Genomic DNA, 18,059 nt, shown 5'->3' with positions numbered 1-18,059 from the left:
AACTTTGTGTGTTCTCTCCCGTAGTTGTCTTTCTCCTTCTCTGTTTCCCTCTCTCTGTCCCTTTCTGCAGGTGTCCCCCGGCTTTGAAGCTGTATGTTTTTCAGTGAGCAGCTACTGGTCCTGCCAACCTGCCCCATGTCTTGTTGTTGCTCTGTTCTTTTCTCTTTTCACTTTCCACTCACCCCAACCGCTCAAGGCAGATGGCTGCCCACCCTGAGCCTGGTTCTGCTGGATTTGTCTTCCGTTAAAGGGAGCTAAAATAAACGATTTCACGGGAACTAAAGAAGTACTGCATAGGCCCACTTTAAGAAAAATAAGATTTGTCATTTATTTAAAATAATTTCAAGAATTTAAATGAATGAATTTCTTTTTTTAAGAGATCGTCTGCTTGAATCTTTATGTTAGTTGCTAAATGTTATGTGTTTATTCTTCTTTTCCCCTGAAGGAAGCTCTTGGTAGCTCGTGCACAAAGCCCTTGTCCCCACATCCCTCCTGCCACCTTTGTCACAAAACACTCATTAAGAACTGCATCTCATTTGTGTTGACCTGACCGTGAGGTACACCCAAGAGCCAAGTCCTATTTCAAGGCAATCAAAACTGTACCACAATAAAAATTGTTCCAGTAATTAAATACTACAATATAACAAGAGCAAGGATGGCAAACAACTACAATAAAATAGGAATGTAACAACAGAATGGTCAGAGAGCAGACTTATATATAAACTGCCTATGAATGCTAACTATTTTGGAGGCTTTCTTCTTTAGATTACACTGTATTAGGAGAAGTAATGAACTAGGAGGAACAGTCTATCGAAGTCACCAACTCACAGCTTTCCACATATAAACTGAATGTTTTCTCTCCATGACTGCTTTTTCTTTGTTCCACTTTCTCTTGTAATTTCATGCCAAAATACAGAAGTTGCTTAGAGCAATGACATTATTACATATTTTGCCTAAAAGTAGCATCCAGACACTAAAATGAAACTCAGGGTAACTTTCCTAGAGCTAGTCCATGCCCTGTAGAGGGGTAGGGTACAGATTTCTTATGACACAGTAGTACCTCCAGTTCTATTAATAGTTCCATCAAGCTGGCAGAATAAATTTCATGTTGTCTAGTTGTGTAGACAGATCCAATGCACCAGATAACCCCATAAACTGTTGTTTTTTTTGATACTTACTAAATGTTCATTTGTGCTCCACGCCATCGAACAACAGGGCACAGGTCCAGACTGACAAACAGGGGAGGTTTGAAAGCTCTATATACCAGAGGGAAATTAGGCTATACCATACGGGGGTGAAATAGAGGGGGGGGGGGTTTAGGATTTTAGGAGAAAATCAACCGCCCTCTCCTGCTAAACAAATCCACACACACGTATTGCAGTTGCATTATTGCAACTTTAGCAATTACCATCTACCAATACTACCTTAACCAAATGTAGGGTTCACCGTTTGTTCATATTAAAAGCCTCATCTAACAGCAACATCTGATTTAAGACCTAACCTGCCTGAAAGCTCTTTGAGGCATTTAGCAGAAATTGTCTAACTCTCACCTCTTCAGGCAGAGCTAGAATACATGCAAGAATACACCTGCTGCATGTGTTGGGATTTGAACTTACATAGTAAGGGATAAGGTAACCACATTGAGGAACCGATCAATGAATGAACCAACTAAGACAAAGACTTAGCCAGATGGTTTTAATGTTGGGGTGGATATCGGTCTGCACCTTCACAGCCCCATACACAACAAGATTTAATGCATCTGGTAATCATGGCCAGCATTATAATTTTTTCATGCAACCACCATTAATGTTGTATTAATGTTGTGGTGATTGGTTTACAAGCCAATACAAGACTGAATCATAATTTAAATGCTCGAAATGGACAGTTTCTTTATTAAAATACATGTAGAGAGAAAAAAAACAGAGAAAGGCAAAATAAGGTGCTTCTGAATCCCTTCCAGTGGACATTAATCTGGTCACAATTGAGACACAACCTAGTGAAAATTCCAGGTCATGAACTCACCACAGAGTGTGACTATCAGAGGCAGGTGGAGGATCCATTTGGATAGAGCAGAGGGATACAAAAACAGTTCGGTCACATTTCAGTCACATTTCCACAGATTTATGAGGTTTACAGTGTTTTAATCTTCACAATTGAGAATATAAGTCTGGCATGTTATCAAGGGGATGGAAGAGTATTACTGATTGATTCAACATTGGTAAATGGTAAATGGTCTGCACTTATATAGCGCTTTTCTACCTATTGGCACTCAAAGTGTTTTACACTGCTTCTTATTCACCCATTCGCACTCACAATCACACACACACTCATACACCGATGGGGGAGCTGCTATGCAGCTGGCCAACACTCACCGGGAGCAACTAAGTTGGGGTTCAGTGTCTTGCTCAAGGACACTTCGACATGTGACTGGAGGAGCCGGGGATTGAACCAAGAACCGCTCTACCTTCCTGCGCCACAGTCGCCCCTTTCATTCAAAATTCAATGAACTTTATTAATCCCATAGCAAATCTTTCTTGCCTTGTTGGAGTATTTTTAATAATCTGCAGATTGCTGTGCTTATTCTTCAGTTTGAAACTAAACAAGCCTTTAGGATGAAAAGTGGAATTTCTTCAAGAACGTCAAGCAAGTCCATCAACACTGGGATAAAGACCAACGAAACATATTCTCATATGGTTGTGTACTACATGGTTGTGTACCATAAAACATAATTGCGTACTTACATTTAAAGCTACAGTAAGCAACTTCGTTCTGAACATCCATAACAAGATTTTCAAGTTGCAATGGCATGAAACTGAGAAAAACATCCAATCCTCACAGGAAAAGTATGGCATTTATACTTAGTTTGCACCCACATACTTGTACAGAGGAAAAGCTGTAAAGTAATGCTGTTTCTTCAGTAGCATATTCAAAAAAGGCAGGATGTCATCGAACGGAGTACTATCAAAACTGGAAATAGCCATTAGAAATTTTCACCATGGCACAGGTACTGTACTATATAGTATAGTAATATGTAGTATAGTAAAGTGTTTTGATCGTACCAGCAGGAGTCCCATAATGACTAACACAAAAGAATTCACTGCCTTAATCGGAATTAATTTTCATATTTAAAGGGCACACAGGATACAGATTCATTTTATGAAATTGTGCTGGCTCTATAGAACTAAAATAATATTACATTTCCAATATAGTTATTATGACTTGCTAATTTACTTATTTAAGTATTATAGATTAGAATGATTTCTTGGCATAATTCATCACAGCAGCTTATCACTCTAAACATCGATTTTAAAGATGTTTTTGCAGTTAAATTTGGAGGAGCTAGCTTGGAACGTATGGGCAAGAATAACTGAGAATAAATGAAATGTAAGACAATACAAAAATGTTCTGCATGAAGCCATTTATTTTCAGCCATAATGCAAAATAGTTTGAGGTGTGTAGTGTAGCATCCCCTCTTCTTTTAACAACTGTCTGTAAACATCTGGGAAATAAGGAGACCAGTTGGTGGATGTTAGGAGAAGAATGTTGTCCCATTGAAGGCCCGAAGATCCAAGGCATCCAGTTTTGACCTTTGCCCTTGTCCCTTGCCCCTAGAGATTCCTCCTAATTCTCTGAATCTTTTAAAGATATTATGTACTTTAGATGGTGGGATCTTCAAAGTCTTTGCATTTTTACGTTGAGGAACATTTTTATGAAATGTTTCCACAGTCTTTGGAAACAGTTTGTTACAGATCGGTGAACCTTTCCCCTTCTTTATATTTGAGACTCTGCCTCTCTGAAATGTTCCTTTTATGCCCAGTCATGTTACTGACCTGTTGCCAATTAACCTACTTAGTTGTCAAATGCACCTCTATTTTCATTTTTATTAACAGCAATTACTTTTACCATCAAATTCAAAATGATTTAATATTTTCCATGAAATGGTAAAATATCTCAGTTTTAACATCTGATATGTTGTTTATGTTCTATTGCGAATACAATATGATAAGATTTGCAAATCATTGTATTCTGCTATTTGCATTTTCACTTTTTTTGAATTGGGTTTGTGTTTATTGATGTACCTAAGCTACAAAGGGGGGTGAAACTGTACTGATTATCCTCTTGGTTGCACACTGTAGCAAGGCCTATCTCCTATTCAAGATATTGTAGATGGGTCACCAGAAGGACTTTTTATGAGGTGTAAGCAAAGATCCCATCTTCTAGTAGAAAGATTTACATTTCTAACTAAATGCAAGTAATCCATGCATGCAAATGGTTTTGGTCTTCAACTGTGACCTCCCTCATTTTGCATGTACCCAGAGGAGATACCACAGAAGACATGGTGGACAGTTGGCTCGTCTTTTGACTGCTATACTGAAAAACTGCAACCTTAGGATAATAGCTACAATTTTACTGTAACTGTAAATTGTGATTATTCATAAATGACAATGATGTTTCAGCTCTGTCACATTGTATTTTGTGTATTTACCTGTGTTGGGAGGCATGGCTAGAGGAACACAGGAGTCACCGCGCCTGGAGGATGGAGAGGACAGCAAGGTCTTGGCCAGGAAGGCAGAAATCGGCTGAACCAAAAGATTTGTCAGACTTCCTCCAACACTGGCTGTTTCCCCAGCTAGAGAGAAACACAGAATTACATGAATAGAGCCACAATAAAAATCAGATTTCAAGAAAGTCAGGAAAAAGAGATATTACATTAAAATCCCTCAACATCCAGTCGGGTTCACCTTTAGTTTGATATGCTAACATATCAAACAAACATTTAACAGTGTTGATGTCTCTTTTAAATTGATGGACAGTCAATTGTACATATTTATAGTATTAATCTTACATTGTATGCACAATATGTACTATAAAAAAATAATTGCGTACTTACATTTAAAGCTACTTTGTTATGAACACACTTAGTAACTTATCTTAACGTGAAGAGGTGCACAGAAAAGCATTGGCGGCAGTAAGTGGAGGCACTTTTTTTAAGCAAGGTTTGCCCTTCTAACCAACTAAGACGGTGACACCCTGTGTGTCACAAGCGGATGTGAAAAGGTGCCTGAAGCATATATATGAGAGCCCAGGGGTTGACTGACATTGTGGCTCAGTTCCCATATTCCCATATGAAAGAGAAGACCATGAGTTTATAATAGTTTTGGCATTGAGAAGACAAGGCCCAGTGAAGCAGTTTGTTGTTAACAGATGTAATGTACTGTAGCTGGTTAATTAAACATTTTACATGACATCGCAGCATCAGCTGGCCACAATATTACAGTGATGTTCTTTTTTCTTTACTGTGAAATGAGATGTAAAATGCATATGCAAATAGTCATATGAAGATACAAAGTTAAAAGACTGTTCGTCTGTCTCATATTTTAATGTAAATCTATTTAACGTCAACAGTTTAAAACATCTCATGACCTACAGTACAATGTACAATACAGATCAAAAGGCTAAAAGAGAGCAGTGCCATTGCTTATTATGCTCTTGTAAGGCTTTGCCATGTGGTAAACTACATGAGTCAACACCTTTCATTATATTTTGAACCTGCTACAATACACTCGGATTGATTATTAGGTTTATCTCTACAAAATATTAAATTGTACATGGTGTGTTTCATTGTTTTACAAGTGACTTATGCAGGGGTTTGACCCTATGTTCCCACAAGATGCATCTTTGCATGCATAGTTAATATGCAAGTAAGGAACACAGACAATTTGTTTACTGGGATTGTGAGGCTCAAATGGTCATAGTTTCTGTTTAGCAAAGTTTCTGAAAAAAAATACTTATGGTACCTGCAAATTCATTGGTAAATGCAAAAAGTCCTATTTGTGGTAAAACATGATTCAGGTAAGGAAAGCACACAAAATGAGAGGAAACACGCAAACAACTAAGGACCAGAAAGGAATGGCTGGATTTTCACAACAGATATTTCCCTCCATCCTCCTAAAGTCACACAATGGACACCATTTTTTTTAACTTGAAGATCTCAACTTTGCTGATCATCTAGCTGGTCGCTCCAGAAAACCTAGCCATCTAAAAAAACATAGCTGACAGGAGGAGCAGTTTTACTCAACGTACAGGTTTGATTGGATTATACGACTATACTGTATAATGCACTGTACAAGAAAACAAAGAGCCAGTGATGCGTGTGAAATCAAATGCCACATCGAACGGCTCGTTCATATCTTCACCCTAATGGGTTTTTTGCCTAACCCTAAGCAAATAACTGTATTTGCATTTACATTCTCACATTTTTGTGTGTTTTGAGCAAAAAAACATCGTGAAATTGTCATCCACCATTGTGTTTCCTTATGCCATTAGGTTGCATTTTCAAATGCCTGCCTCCCTTTGTGGCAGCACTTTTTCAGCGAATGTATGTTGTGTAAAGGTGTAAGGACCAACAACCTTTATGAGCTTTGAGGCTGGAGGATTTGTTCCGATTAAAATTATAAGTGAATGGTGTAGGTCTAAGTTTTATCAAGGTTTTGAAGAAAAAATGTCAAACATTCTTCATTTTGACTTTTGAGGGAGAGGATTTTCTTTCTCATGAGATAACTAATTATCTTTGGGTATTTTCGAAAGTTTGGATTTAAGACTTTTACTAAAAAATAAATGCTCTTGAGACATTTGAGGCCTTTTTCTCAATTTTGTGACCTTTTATAGACCAGGTGCTTTTTAAAGGTCGATATAAAAAGGAAAACCTCAGTCAGCTGTTTCAAAAAGAGTTTGCTAGAAAAGAATTTAAAGCCATTTATAAAGTGTGTCCTATGTTCACATAAACTACACAACAATCAAAAAAACAGTTTTTACAGACATCATCACACTGCGTTGGTTGCTGCCTGATGTTAACATTAACATTATCCTACGCTGTTATTGTACACTGCAGAGTAGCAGTTGCAACAGTTATGATTTTCAATGCTATGCTCAAATAATGGAAAAAAAAAAGCTCTGGAATCTTTAAACACTTTAATAATGAATTGTTAGTTTGTTTTAAATCGAAATGCAAATTATGTATCCTGAACTTTGCATATACAAAAGAGTTAATTGAAACATTATGCGAGGGTTCAATTTGGGGACCCCAATAATTATGGGAAATTACATGACTTATCACATGTTAATTAGCTTTTTTTTTGTCACATATTACAAAATTTTCTCTTTGCCCCACCACAACTATACATTTAACAGCAATGCGGCGTAATTGCAATAATATTATTACACTGACTAATGTTTTCAGGAAATCTCCTTAATGATCATCTATTTGCAAGGATTAAGGAATAGGGAAATTGCTGACTTGGAAAACAGTGTTCTGTTGTATTTTCTTGGCCTTTGTCATAGTTGAACTACAATATGTTGACTAACAAATGGGAGCTGCAGTCAGCCATAACCAACAAAGTCATAACTCATTACAAATACTGTACATGCATCCTTCGTCCATACGATCCCATTTCCTCAGCCAGTTGCCCCTTGTATACCCCATTAACTAAAGCATATTGTTACTTTTCTGCTTCTCTTGCAGCTGATCTATACTTTGCCCAAGTTTGTGAATAATCTATACTCTAACCTTAGATGTGAGGACAAGTTCAGAAACCCTTGAAAAATCCCTTGTGGTTTCTCTGAACCACACTTTTAGTCAATAGCTTTCTGTGCCTGGTCTAGAGAGTGTCACAGTGGGATTCTAGCTCCAGAAGACAATTAATAATCCATGAACAACAAACAAGACAACACAGGGCTGAGAGAGAGGAAAAGAGGAAGAGGCGACAAGACATAAGGAGGGGAAATAAAGCAAAAAAAGTACAGATGAAAGCCAGGTGAGGAGATGGCTGGAGATGATTGGTGTAAAGGATGGGCTGAGAGGAGAAGAAAGGTTAGAAGTAACGAGAGGGTGAATGGTGGATTAAGTAACAAGAGAGGAGAAGGCTGGGAATTGACAGAGGACAAAAAGACCCTGTAGTTTGAAATAAAACAGAGATGCAGATCTAGGGTAGATGACAAAGAGAGAGTGTATGTGTACAGGGAACATGGGAGAAAGTGTGCCAAGGCTACAAAAGAAAGTAACAATTAACAAATTAGGATATTAGTAGAGAGTAAATATTATAGTTTTTGCATGAAACAGGCACCTAAATTAAAAATATCTTCTCCAACCCTGCAGGTTTGATGAGCCAGATGAGCATACTGAATGCTGGCACTAGAACGTATGCTGTCACTCCAAAGTGACACTTGCCAAGTTGTGCCGTATCAGGACCATGATTCAATATCTCAGTGCCAATCAACAGGAGTTCTCCGCAGACAAAAAGCTGTCAGTCATTACTGCTGTGTTGTGTTCATGGGAAGCAGCACTCTGCAACTCCCAACAATGAGATAACTAACATTAGGCTGAACTTTGCTAGAAAGTGCAATTGTCAAAAACATGTTCTTGTGACTGTTCCTGTCTATACATTAATACTGGGTATGACAGGTGTTATAATAAGTAAGTGAGTAGATATGTTTATTATTATAGGACTTTACTAGATCACATGTAAAAAAGTGCTTTACAGTGAAAATAGATATTATAGATAAAAATGAAATAACATTAAATAATAGGATAAGGACACAGTCACTACCCAAAGAAATGTCTAAACTGACAGGATTTGAGCTGCTTTTTTTGAGCTGAAGATATTTTTTTGAGTTGCATTAGCTCGCTAACATTTTCAGGTGCCTGGATATCACAAGAATCTTGCATCTGTATTTTTTTATTTGTTTGTTTTATTTTTTTTATCTGTATTTCCAGAGATGTTCTGCTACCACAAGAAAAAAGAGGGAATTACAATAATCTAGGCATGATGCACCCTCTTCATCTCAGCCTGAGTCACCATAGGCCCGGGTTTAGCAATGTGACTTAAAAAAAATAAATAAATAAACTGAATATACAAAAATGAAATGACTGCTTATTTGATATACTGGAAAATAAAATAATAAAATTATGTGTTCAAGGTAAACTAAATTACGAAATGTAAATCAAAGATACCAAAGTGTGCACTACAGGCGGGATACCGAGATTTAACTCGACATTTATCATTTAACTTTGTGGCAGCAGGAGCGGCCATCACAGATCTTAATTCCAAAATATTCACACAAATGTGCCTTTTGCTCTTTCCGATCAATCATTGTTGCCACAATGAGCTTTCTTGTAGCATATACTGTAACAGTAGGTTTATCAGATTAGAGCATTCAAACAGCACATTTTGATCCATCATCATCATCATCACTCTCCTGGAACTACGGTTATAACTGTGTGGCATTGTAAAATGTAACTTAAAAAACTCAACAAACAGAACAACAAGCCCAACTTTTTGTTAATATCTTAACTTACAATTGTACTTAAAAAACTGTAAAAAATTTTCCTGATGTTCAGTTTGGAAAATGAATGTTTCAGATAAAAAAACACAACAAATTATTTCCTGAAACTCATCAAAAGCTCAAAGTTTCACATACAAACAAAGTATTTTTCAGGCAGCATAATATAAAGGATCGAGAGGAACCTCAAATCACATTGTGCTGAGATTCACAGCACTTCATTATCAGATACTTCAGAACATTCTCTAAAGCCTTCATTAGGAGATGCGTGAGTGAATGATGCTTTGATGTTGGACTGTTGCTACATTATATAAATCTTGCTTTGACAAGCTACTTAAACATAATTAATCCTAATTTATTGCTTGAAGTAATAAAGCAGAGTAGTATCAGAAAAGTTTACTTGTGTTTTCTGTTTACTGGCAAATAGTGATTGACCTTTATTTTCACCAAAAAAGATTTAAATGTGCCAAGTAGATGGCTGTGGAAAAAGGGCAAGTTGATGTGTTTGTCAGAGCCTCCACCTACGGACGTATGCAGATGGGTGTTATTAGCTATTAGCACTATTAGCTTTCACTATATACTATTGTAAAGAATTCTCATTTTACAAATTAATATCATTTGCTGGCACAGGTTTCAGTTACGACCTTGCATCTAAAAAGGTTGAGATGCTGTGTAAAAATTAAATAAGAATTAAAATTTTCATTAAAAAAAATATTTCAAACCAACATTTGATTGAAAACAATTGAGAACAAATCCCATGTTGAAAGTAAGAAATTTGATATTGAAAAAGAAATGATGCGCTCAGTTTGAATTTGATTCCAGCAACAATCCAACAAAAACATCTGTGAAGGCTCCATTATTTTTAAATAAGAGTTGTTAAACCTGAGCCGATGTGGTAAAGTTGCCCCTGCCCCAACTTTAGAAATGTGTTGTTGGCATCAAATTCAAAATTCTTAAATATTTTTTAGTGCCAGCATTTGATCTGCCTGCGGCTGCATTTGCTACATTTATCGACCTGTCTAAAAGCCTCCTGTGTTGTGCTCCACCCCAGTTTAACCCCTAAAGGTGCCCAGAGATTTCTGAGGTACCTCCAATGCTACTGGTTGATGCTGACCCATAAATATTTTCTCTTTGCTTTGCAGTAGGTTTTAATCATGTTTTATACAAAGCACCTCATAGCAATGCATAGAGCTGTTGGTTGTTTAAGCAGTCTGTCATTATTCTGTTCAGCATTTTGATTTGACAATTTGTTTAAACACTTACAAAGTGGGCAACACAGGTTGCCCACTTCTGACCTAGATATTCAGTAGATGTCAGTTAATTTCTATGGAACAACACCAAAAAGCATACAAATAAATCTACCTGCACCAGACTCGGTTTCTGCCAAATGTGACTTCCTTCTTTGCATTCTGCTCTTTTACTCTTAATGTTTTTTCTTGGACTCTAACCTTCTTGAGCCCTCCTTCCCTTCACTCTTTCCCATTTTCTGAATGTTCAGCAAAGCGAGACCGCCACAAATCAATACCTGGGCAGTGCCCCCGCACTGTAAATCAGTCTTTTCATTATTGGACACTGATATTAACTGATACATGGATTGACAGACTGGCTCTATAGGGCCAGTGGTTCTTTGTGTGTATAGACAAGTGCAGGGCTCTGACATCTTGACGTATTCACAAAGGCGAGACCAGTCACTGCCTCCATGATGTGCAGGGCAGGCAGAAAATCATCAAACCAATTACATGAAAAAGTAAAGAACTGACAGAAACTGCTTGATTTCTCATCTGATGCCTGTCTATCCCTCAAAATACATATGATGTATTGTGAAAGAGCAGAAAAAAGCAATTTTAACCTCAATTCTAATTCTTTTGACTATGTTTATACTGTTATGAAGTGGGTATGTAAAAATCATATTAGTAGGTTACACTGTACCTGTGTTTCCTTACATTTCATAATCTAAATCTGGCCTTTAGAATCTGACAATAGTTCTAACATTTCTCAATGATACAATAATAAAGAGCAAGCAGCCGCAGGAATTTTGTGTGGCCAGTGGCTGTATTGCAACTTCTGCACTATTAATGTGTCAAACAAGATGTCAAAAGTCAAACAAGAGGATCATCCGGGTAAATTTGAAGACTGGAATGCTAAAGTATATGGGAATTGTTTTGGACTGTGTGCCACTGAGCAGTTTGGCAATTTGGTTATATTTAGCAGACTCATGTGAGGAACACACAGACACACCTTGGGAGACCATGTGACACCTCAGGTCAGGCTCTATCGACTATAACGCATGGAAAAGGAGCTGAGGAGTGAACCACCAGTCATGTGATCGATAGACAACCCTTCTTCACCCTGTAGGCTACAGCCATTAAAAACCCCACCTGGATTGGCATCAACTTAAACTTAGTTTAATATAGTTGTTTTTTTTATTAGTACTTTATTAATACTATTAACCTTTTTTATTTTTTGTACAACACTTTGCTCAATTTCACAGTCATAAATCCCTACCTTTAATATTTGGTTTGATTGATTAAAATCACTGCAAATTTTGGTAGACAAAGTCTAACTGAAATATGGCTTCATGCAAGCTCTACAATATATTGGGTTTGGTGAAGAAATGTACTGTGAACTTTCTTTCATAGTTTCATAGCATATTCTTCTTTAAGTCACTGTGAATTTGTGGTGCGATACTAAGTCACTATTTTACAGTGAGCAACAAAACATTGCTGAGCGTTCGGTGGTAGCTGAGTCGCCCTCTGCGATCGCAATGTACATGCACTTCAGCCAAAAACAGGTCCCTATTTCTACATTTGGCATCTATCTACTGGATCCTCCAAGCTGAAAATCCAATATGCTTTGAGGTTCTGGTATGAGTCAAAAAATACCACGACGATAAGAGCATTCTATACTGTGATACACCGTGACAACTTTACAATACCAATGTAAACCATGTAATAATACTGTTCCGATGAAACTGGGCTCCATCCAGCTTTAACCTGCTACAGTTTCGCCACAGTGAGTGTAGTATATCATCTTACAACAAAGTGCATTGGCCGATAAAATGTGTGGCTCTCTGCTGCTCACCTCACAATAGTTAAGCTGATGGATAAAATTATACCCACCACGATAACTGTCCACATTTCAATCCTGTCTTATTATGTTTTTAGCCACTCTGCCGTGGTTCGTCCTCTGACACACGTTTAAATCTACAGCAGGGATCTATTAGTCAGAGCGCCGTCTCTGGATCATATATCCACTTCTCACAATTTGAATGCACTAAACTACTGTGTACCATAGAAGAGCTCCAGACACTCTGTTTGTGCCGGCACAAGTGTGTATCTTTTTCCTTCAGTGATGGCTTTGTGGCGAGACAAAATTGTGTTAAAATTTAATGGCTGTATTATAGGAAATTGAAACAGCACTCGAAGATGACACCATTTGGATGGAAATTGGTTCCCAAAAGTGTGCTTCCTTTTTCAACAGCCAACTACAAAGATCTAGTTAGTGGCTCACCATTGCCCTTACTGGTCATTTTTACCGTGGGACACTCACAATTTCACAATTAATGTGAAGTTGCAATTATAATGATGCTGACATAACATACTCTGCCTTCTCCCATCACACCACCAATCACCTGCTCACCATCAACTATCAAAATAAAGGAAACATCAGCACGTATTCTGTGCATTGTTTTGTAAATGCCCTTTGTACAAGCACCTTGAACATGTTCAGTTAATGCTCTGTAATACAAAGGAGGCAGTTCATCATTGGTTTGCACGCTGGAACAAGACACAGATTTACTTGGTCTTTTGCGACATGTATCCCCTAAACTTGGCTCAGTCCGGTCTTGAGTCCATAGTGCACAGGTCAGTATGAACGTGCATATTTCAAAGGAGAAAAAAGCTAAGAAGAGCAGGTGATACATGGTCTCCCACAGCGATCAAAGCAGACCACAGGCATACATTATTGCTAATGAGCGCTGCAGGAGGGTCATCTCATCTCATACCCGTAAATATGTGTCCTTTCACTGTTAGACACTTTACTAAGCTCACGCAAGCAGACAGAAATGAAGGAGAGACAGAGATGGAGATAAAGAGACAGATTCAGAGAAGAGAGAGGAACTGATTCAGGTTCTCTAGGACCAAATGAAATCAATGTTTCTACATTTGTTTAAATGTTTATTCATATAGAATAAAAGTCTGTGCTTGTAAATGTTCTGCACTTATATAGCACTTTTCTACCTATTGGCAATTAAAGCGCTTTACACTGCTTCTTATTCACACTCACAAGCACACACACCGATGCGGGAGCTGGCCAACACTCAACGGGAGCAACTAATTAATTTGGGGATCAGTCTCTTGCTCAAGGACATGTGACCAGAGGAGCCAACAACTGCGAGATTGGTGGACAACCGCTCTACCTTCCTGCACCACAGTCACACTGTCGCACTGTGATCGTGCTCAACAACTCAAAGCTACTCTGTCCCCTTGACTGTATAGCCTTTAACAGGAGCTACCGTACACATAAAAAAGTTAAAGAGTTAAAATGTCTGTTTAAAATATCTGAAAACTCAATACACACTGTACAAGTGATTTGAATTGTGATGCAATCAATGTCAAATTGAGTCATAGACATTTATTATTTGAACTTATTTCATAAATAGTTTCCTCTACTGTTCAACAAGAGTTTAACAAATTGCATTTTTATAATTGCTCACACTGATCTTTTTTCACCCAGAAAAACTTTCAAACACCTGTCTTAATGTCTTAATAGTGAATCCACCTCCCTTGTCTCATCCTACTATACAGTTTCTCATCAGCAAGGAATTAATAGAAAGGAAGCTGCGTGATGTTTTCATGAACCACATATTTTACATGCAGTAGTGTGGGTGAGCTGCTTGTGCTTATCCCATTTAAGGATGTACTTTAGGTACTAACTTACTACAAAAAATTACAGTCAGTATCATATACTGATATAATGTTCCTGGGCAACATAATTATTTAATGAATAAAAACACTTCCTAAAGAGGAAGTGGCTGGGATAGAGGGCAACAATCCAGAGCACACAAATCTCGACTCTATATTCTAGTATGTGTTGTCCTTACCTTAACCCAGACCAGAACTTGAATGAAATGGCAAAGCTGGATACTTTGTTGGAGAAAGATGTCCATTGTCTGGGAACATGTTATTGATATCTGCCCGGCAAACTCATTATTTCTGCCCAGGTCCTGGCTGGTATCCGACTAGTTTGTAGCCGGTTCTGGCTGCACAAAACAATCTGGTTATGTTTCCTACAAAACATATTTGCAGTTGCGTATTACTTGTTCTTTAAGAGACAGACTTGTACATCCACAGTACAAAGCCAAACAGTGGAAAACTCAGAAAACGAGGATTTAGCCAACCAAGCTTCATACCTAAAAATTTTGGAAACTTCTTGTAGACTTTGAGCCTGAAACCCTCCCCCTCCTTAAAAGCACTGTGTTCCATTTACATTGGCAAAAGTAGCAGGAAGAGGCTCTATTCAGACCTACATTACACACCCCATCCCCCATTTAGGTTAAAGAAGACAATAGATTAATGCAACTCAGACGACTACAGCAAAACAGAATTCCGGGTCGATACTGATGTGACAACTTTCTTTGTGTCTGGAGTGTTTTGGTGTCTGATAAGCCACCAATCTTACCAGGTTTTCACCCTACTGGGAAGGGTAAGGTTCTATACAGTACATGTTCTGAAAAACAGTTTTTAAAAAAACCTTTTAAAAAAAGAAAATAATTTATTTTGGTGATCAATCCAGTATCAATGAATCAATGAACTCATCAATTATTCATTCACATCCTTAGTACAGGTTTATGTAAGTTTAAGTGCTTTAAAGATGATTGAGAAGTTGATAAGACACACCAGAAAAGAAAATAATTTAACCAAAACAGTATGACTAATACGCACATAAATAGGAATAAATAAAAAAAAGAAATTTCAATAAAACATAACCATCATCTGTAACCGCTAATTCTGTTCAGGGTCGCTGAGGGCTGGAGCCTATTCCAGCTGTCATCGGGAGAGAGGCTGGGTCAAACCATTCACATTCACACATAGTCACTAATTAACCTAACATGCAAACAAGTTTTGGCTGATATTGACAGTTCCAGATGCATCTGCAGCCAAATGAAACTGTCTCTCACTCAAAAAAAAAAAACGATGCTGGTGGAAGCTAACTGGTGCCTCTCAGTGGGCCAGCAACATTGTTGTTTTAATAGACTTTGATTGTGTTTTGATATTCCTGAGCTGCTGAAGTGGCGGATCCTGGGAATAACTAATCCTTCTCTAATGATGATGGCGTTTTAATGAAAGCTTAATGACACTCTTAACACCCTTGTGTACTTACTGTCAGTGTCTGCCAAAAAACAGAGAAAGATGAGGAGAGAAAGAAGATCACAGAGTATATATTACATTGGGATGCAGAACATGGAAGTCCCTATTCATGCCTCCTAAATCCCACAGACACTATTGCATTACCTCTAATTTAGTCCCTTACCATGCATTCCATAAACACCTAGTTCAGCACAGGAATACCCTGCTACTTGGTTCATTATGAGCCAGATATCAGCCAAATGGCACTACAGGTTTAAATGAACTGGTTAATGACTACTTAATGAGCCGTCTTATTGATTACTACATGGATTAAAGCAATGTGAAGTTTTGCCAAAAGTTGTTTGTAAAAGCTACAAGTTCTCAGCATTTTTGTCAAATCTTTTAGAATGTTGTTTCAACCTTACCAGACCTTATGCGGCTCCATATTTGACTTTCAGAAACCTTTGTTCACAGACTGGCTGGCCCCCATCTCTGCAGGTATGTCTTAAAAATGCATCTTTGACACTAGGTACCAACACGGCACTGTCTTTTACAATGGCACTAAAATGCAACAAGGAAGACAATTTTTCTTTTCTAAAGAGTTCAAAAAACTGCATTACAACTGTGCAAACATAGCTATTTGGTTGGGTCTCGGCCTGAGAAAATACAGCTTAGATTAAGACACCGTAGTAATAATTTCAAAATTTCAGTTTTTCCTTGTTAAAATTACTTAATGAAACCAGGCAGTGTGACTCCTGTGGCCTTCCATTATTTAGAATCGCCTTTTAAACAGTACAAAGAATCAGAAAAACATTGACTGTGGCGCAGGAAGGTAGAGCGGTTGTCCACCAATCTCACAGTTGTTGGTTCAATCCCCGGCTCCTCCAGTCACATGTCGAAGTGTCCTTGAGCAAGACACTGAACCCCAACTTAGTTGCTCCCGATGAGTGTTGGCCAGCTTTGAGTGCCAATAGGTAGAAAAGCGCTATATAAGTGCAGACTATTTACCATTTACCTTTTTACCATTAATATACTGTATGTGACTGGACTGAAACTGATCCATTGGCATTTATGAGTAAAATGATGTAGCAGAGCAACATGTTTCTCTGAATCTGTTGAGTTCATACCACATATTATCATAAATGATGGACAACTATTTCTCTAAAAAAAAAGGGCAATCGTGACAAGAACGCATTTATGCAAATAATAATATTTTTATGCAAATGGTAGGTGGTAATAATGTTATGGCACATGTTGAATTGTACCTTCAGACTGGGAACAACAGCTCAGCACTAATATAATCACAAAATAAGATCAATCTTTTACAATATAAAAATGTTATTCTCCTTAACTTACCCAAATAGACACGCATATATGAAATCTGAATCTGCACGTGTCCAAATATGTTGTACAACAAGTAGGTATGACTCACCTGTGCAGAAGTTTCAAATGATCAAATATAAATATTTCATGAACTCGGGTTTTTGGTCATTCTCTATGTTTCCCACCTGCTCATCACTCAGTCCCCTGCTGTGCTGCACTCACCTGCTATACTGCTCTCCTGTCTAAGACCTGGCCACGACACATGAAGCCAGTGTAACCACTATTCTGATTTATTATAGGCTTTGAGCATCCTACTGTCTCTGTAGTACTTTAGAGTTGAAATACATATACTACATTTATGCAACAGTTGTTGTTGCTGATGGTATTACAAATCTCTTACTCTTACCCAGTGATTTGATATTGTTTCCAAATGTATAAACCATTTGAAACATCATTCTTATTAGCTTAGCAGCGACCCTTAGCAGCATTAACTTAGCAGCGTGGCCCTAAAAAAGTCATTGTAAAAGAAAACATACATGTTTATCGTTAAAAATAGTCACACAAATTGCAACCGTACCAAAGACAAAAAACATGTGTGCAGATCTGTTAAACACAACAGTTCCAATAAAATTCTGTCATTTTTACCATTTTAAATGCTGATGTGAGTGGTCCTTAAAACTCTGCTAAAGCTTTTTTATCTCCAACCTCTTTCAACCCCTATTGGTGAATTTTACAGCACCATCCATTTCTTTAGAATCAAGCCAAGTAAATTGTTAAGCAAAGGCAAACATAAGTACACTCCTTCCCAACTCTGTTGTCTTATTACGACTGCATGCAGAATCGTAATAAGAAAATTGCGAAGAATTCGCTGCCAACATCCACTTAGATTTTATGGTGAATTGATTATACTGTGTTAGCCAAAGGTCAAAGGTTAAGGTAATAGTGGCCCCAGTTTTCGTTGTTGTGAAGGGATTATCACAGGTAAGAATTGAGGTAGGTATTTAATAACATTTAAACAAGCATCCATTTTGAATCAAGACTAAACTCCTT

The 18,059-nt window shown here is 37.7% G+C and overlaps 1 protein-coding gene across 5 annotated transcripts in view; it reads right to left on the bottom strand.

Moving 5' to 3' along the window:
- LOC137132113 (inactive N-acetylated-alpha-linked acidic dipeptidase-like protein 2) overlaps positions 1-18,059 on the bottom strand; it is a 457,260-nt gene that overhangs the window by 169,306 nt on the left and 269,895 nt on the right. For all 5 annotated transcript variants that reach the window (XM_067514226.1, XM_067514227.1, XM_067514229.1 and 2 more), the window contains one exon: positions 4,487-4,630. In XM_067514226.1, the coding sequence (XP_067370327.1) occupies positions 4,487-4,630 (144 nt within the window). The remainder of the gene's footprint in view (positions 1-4,486; positions 4,631-18,059) is intronic.

The sequence above is a fragment of the Channa argus genome, chromosome 8 (assembly GCF_033026475.1).
Source record: "Channa argus isolate prfri chromosome 8, Channa argus male v1.0, whole genome shotgun sequence".
Classification (NCBI taxonomy): Eukaryota; Metazoa; Chordata; class Actinopteri; order Anabantiformes; family Channidae; genus Channa; species Channa argus.
The sequence above is the reverse complement of the archived record's forward strand: the minus strand, read 5'-3'. Positions and strand labels throughout refer to the sequence as shown.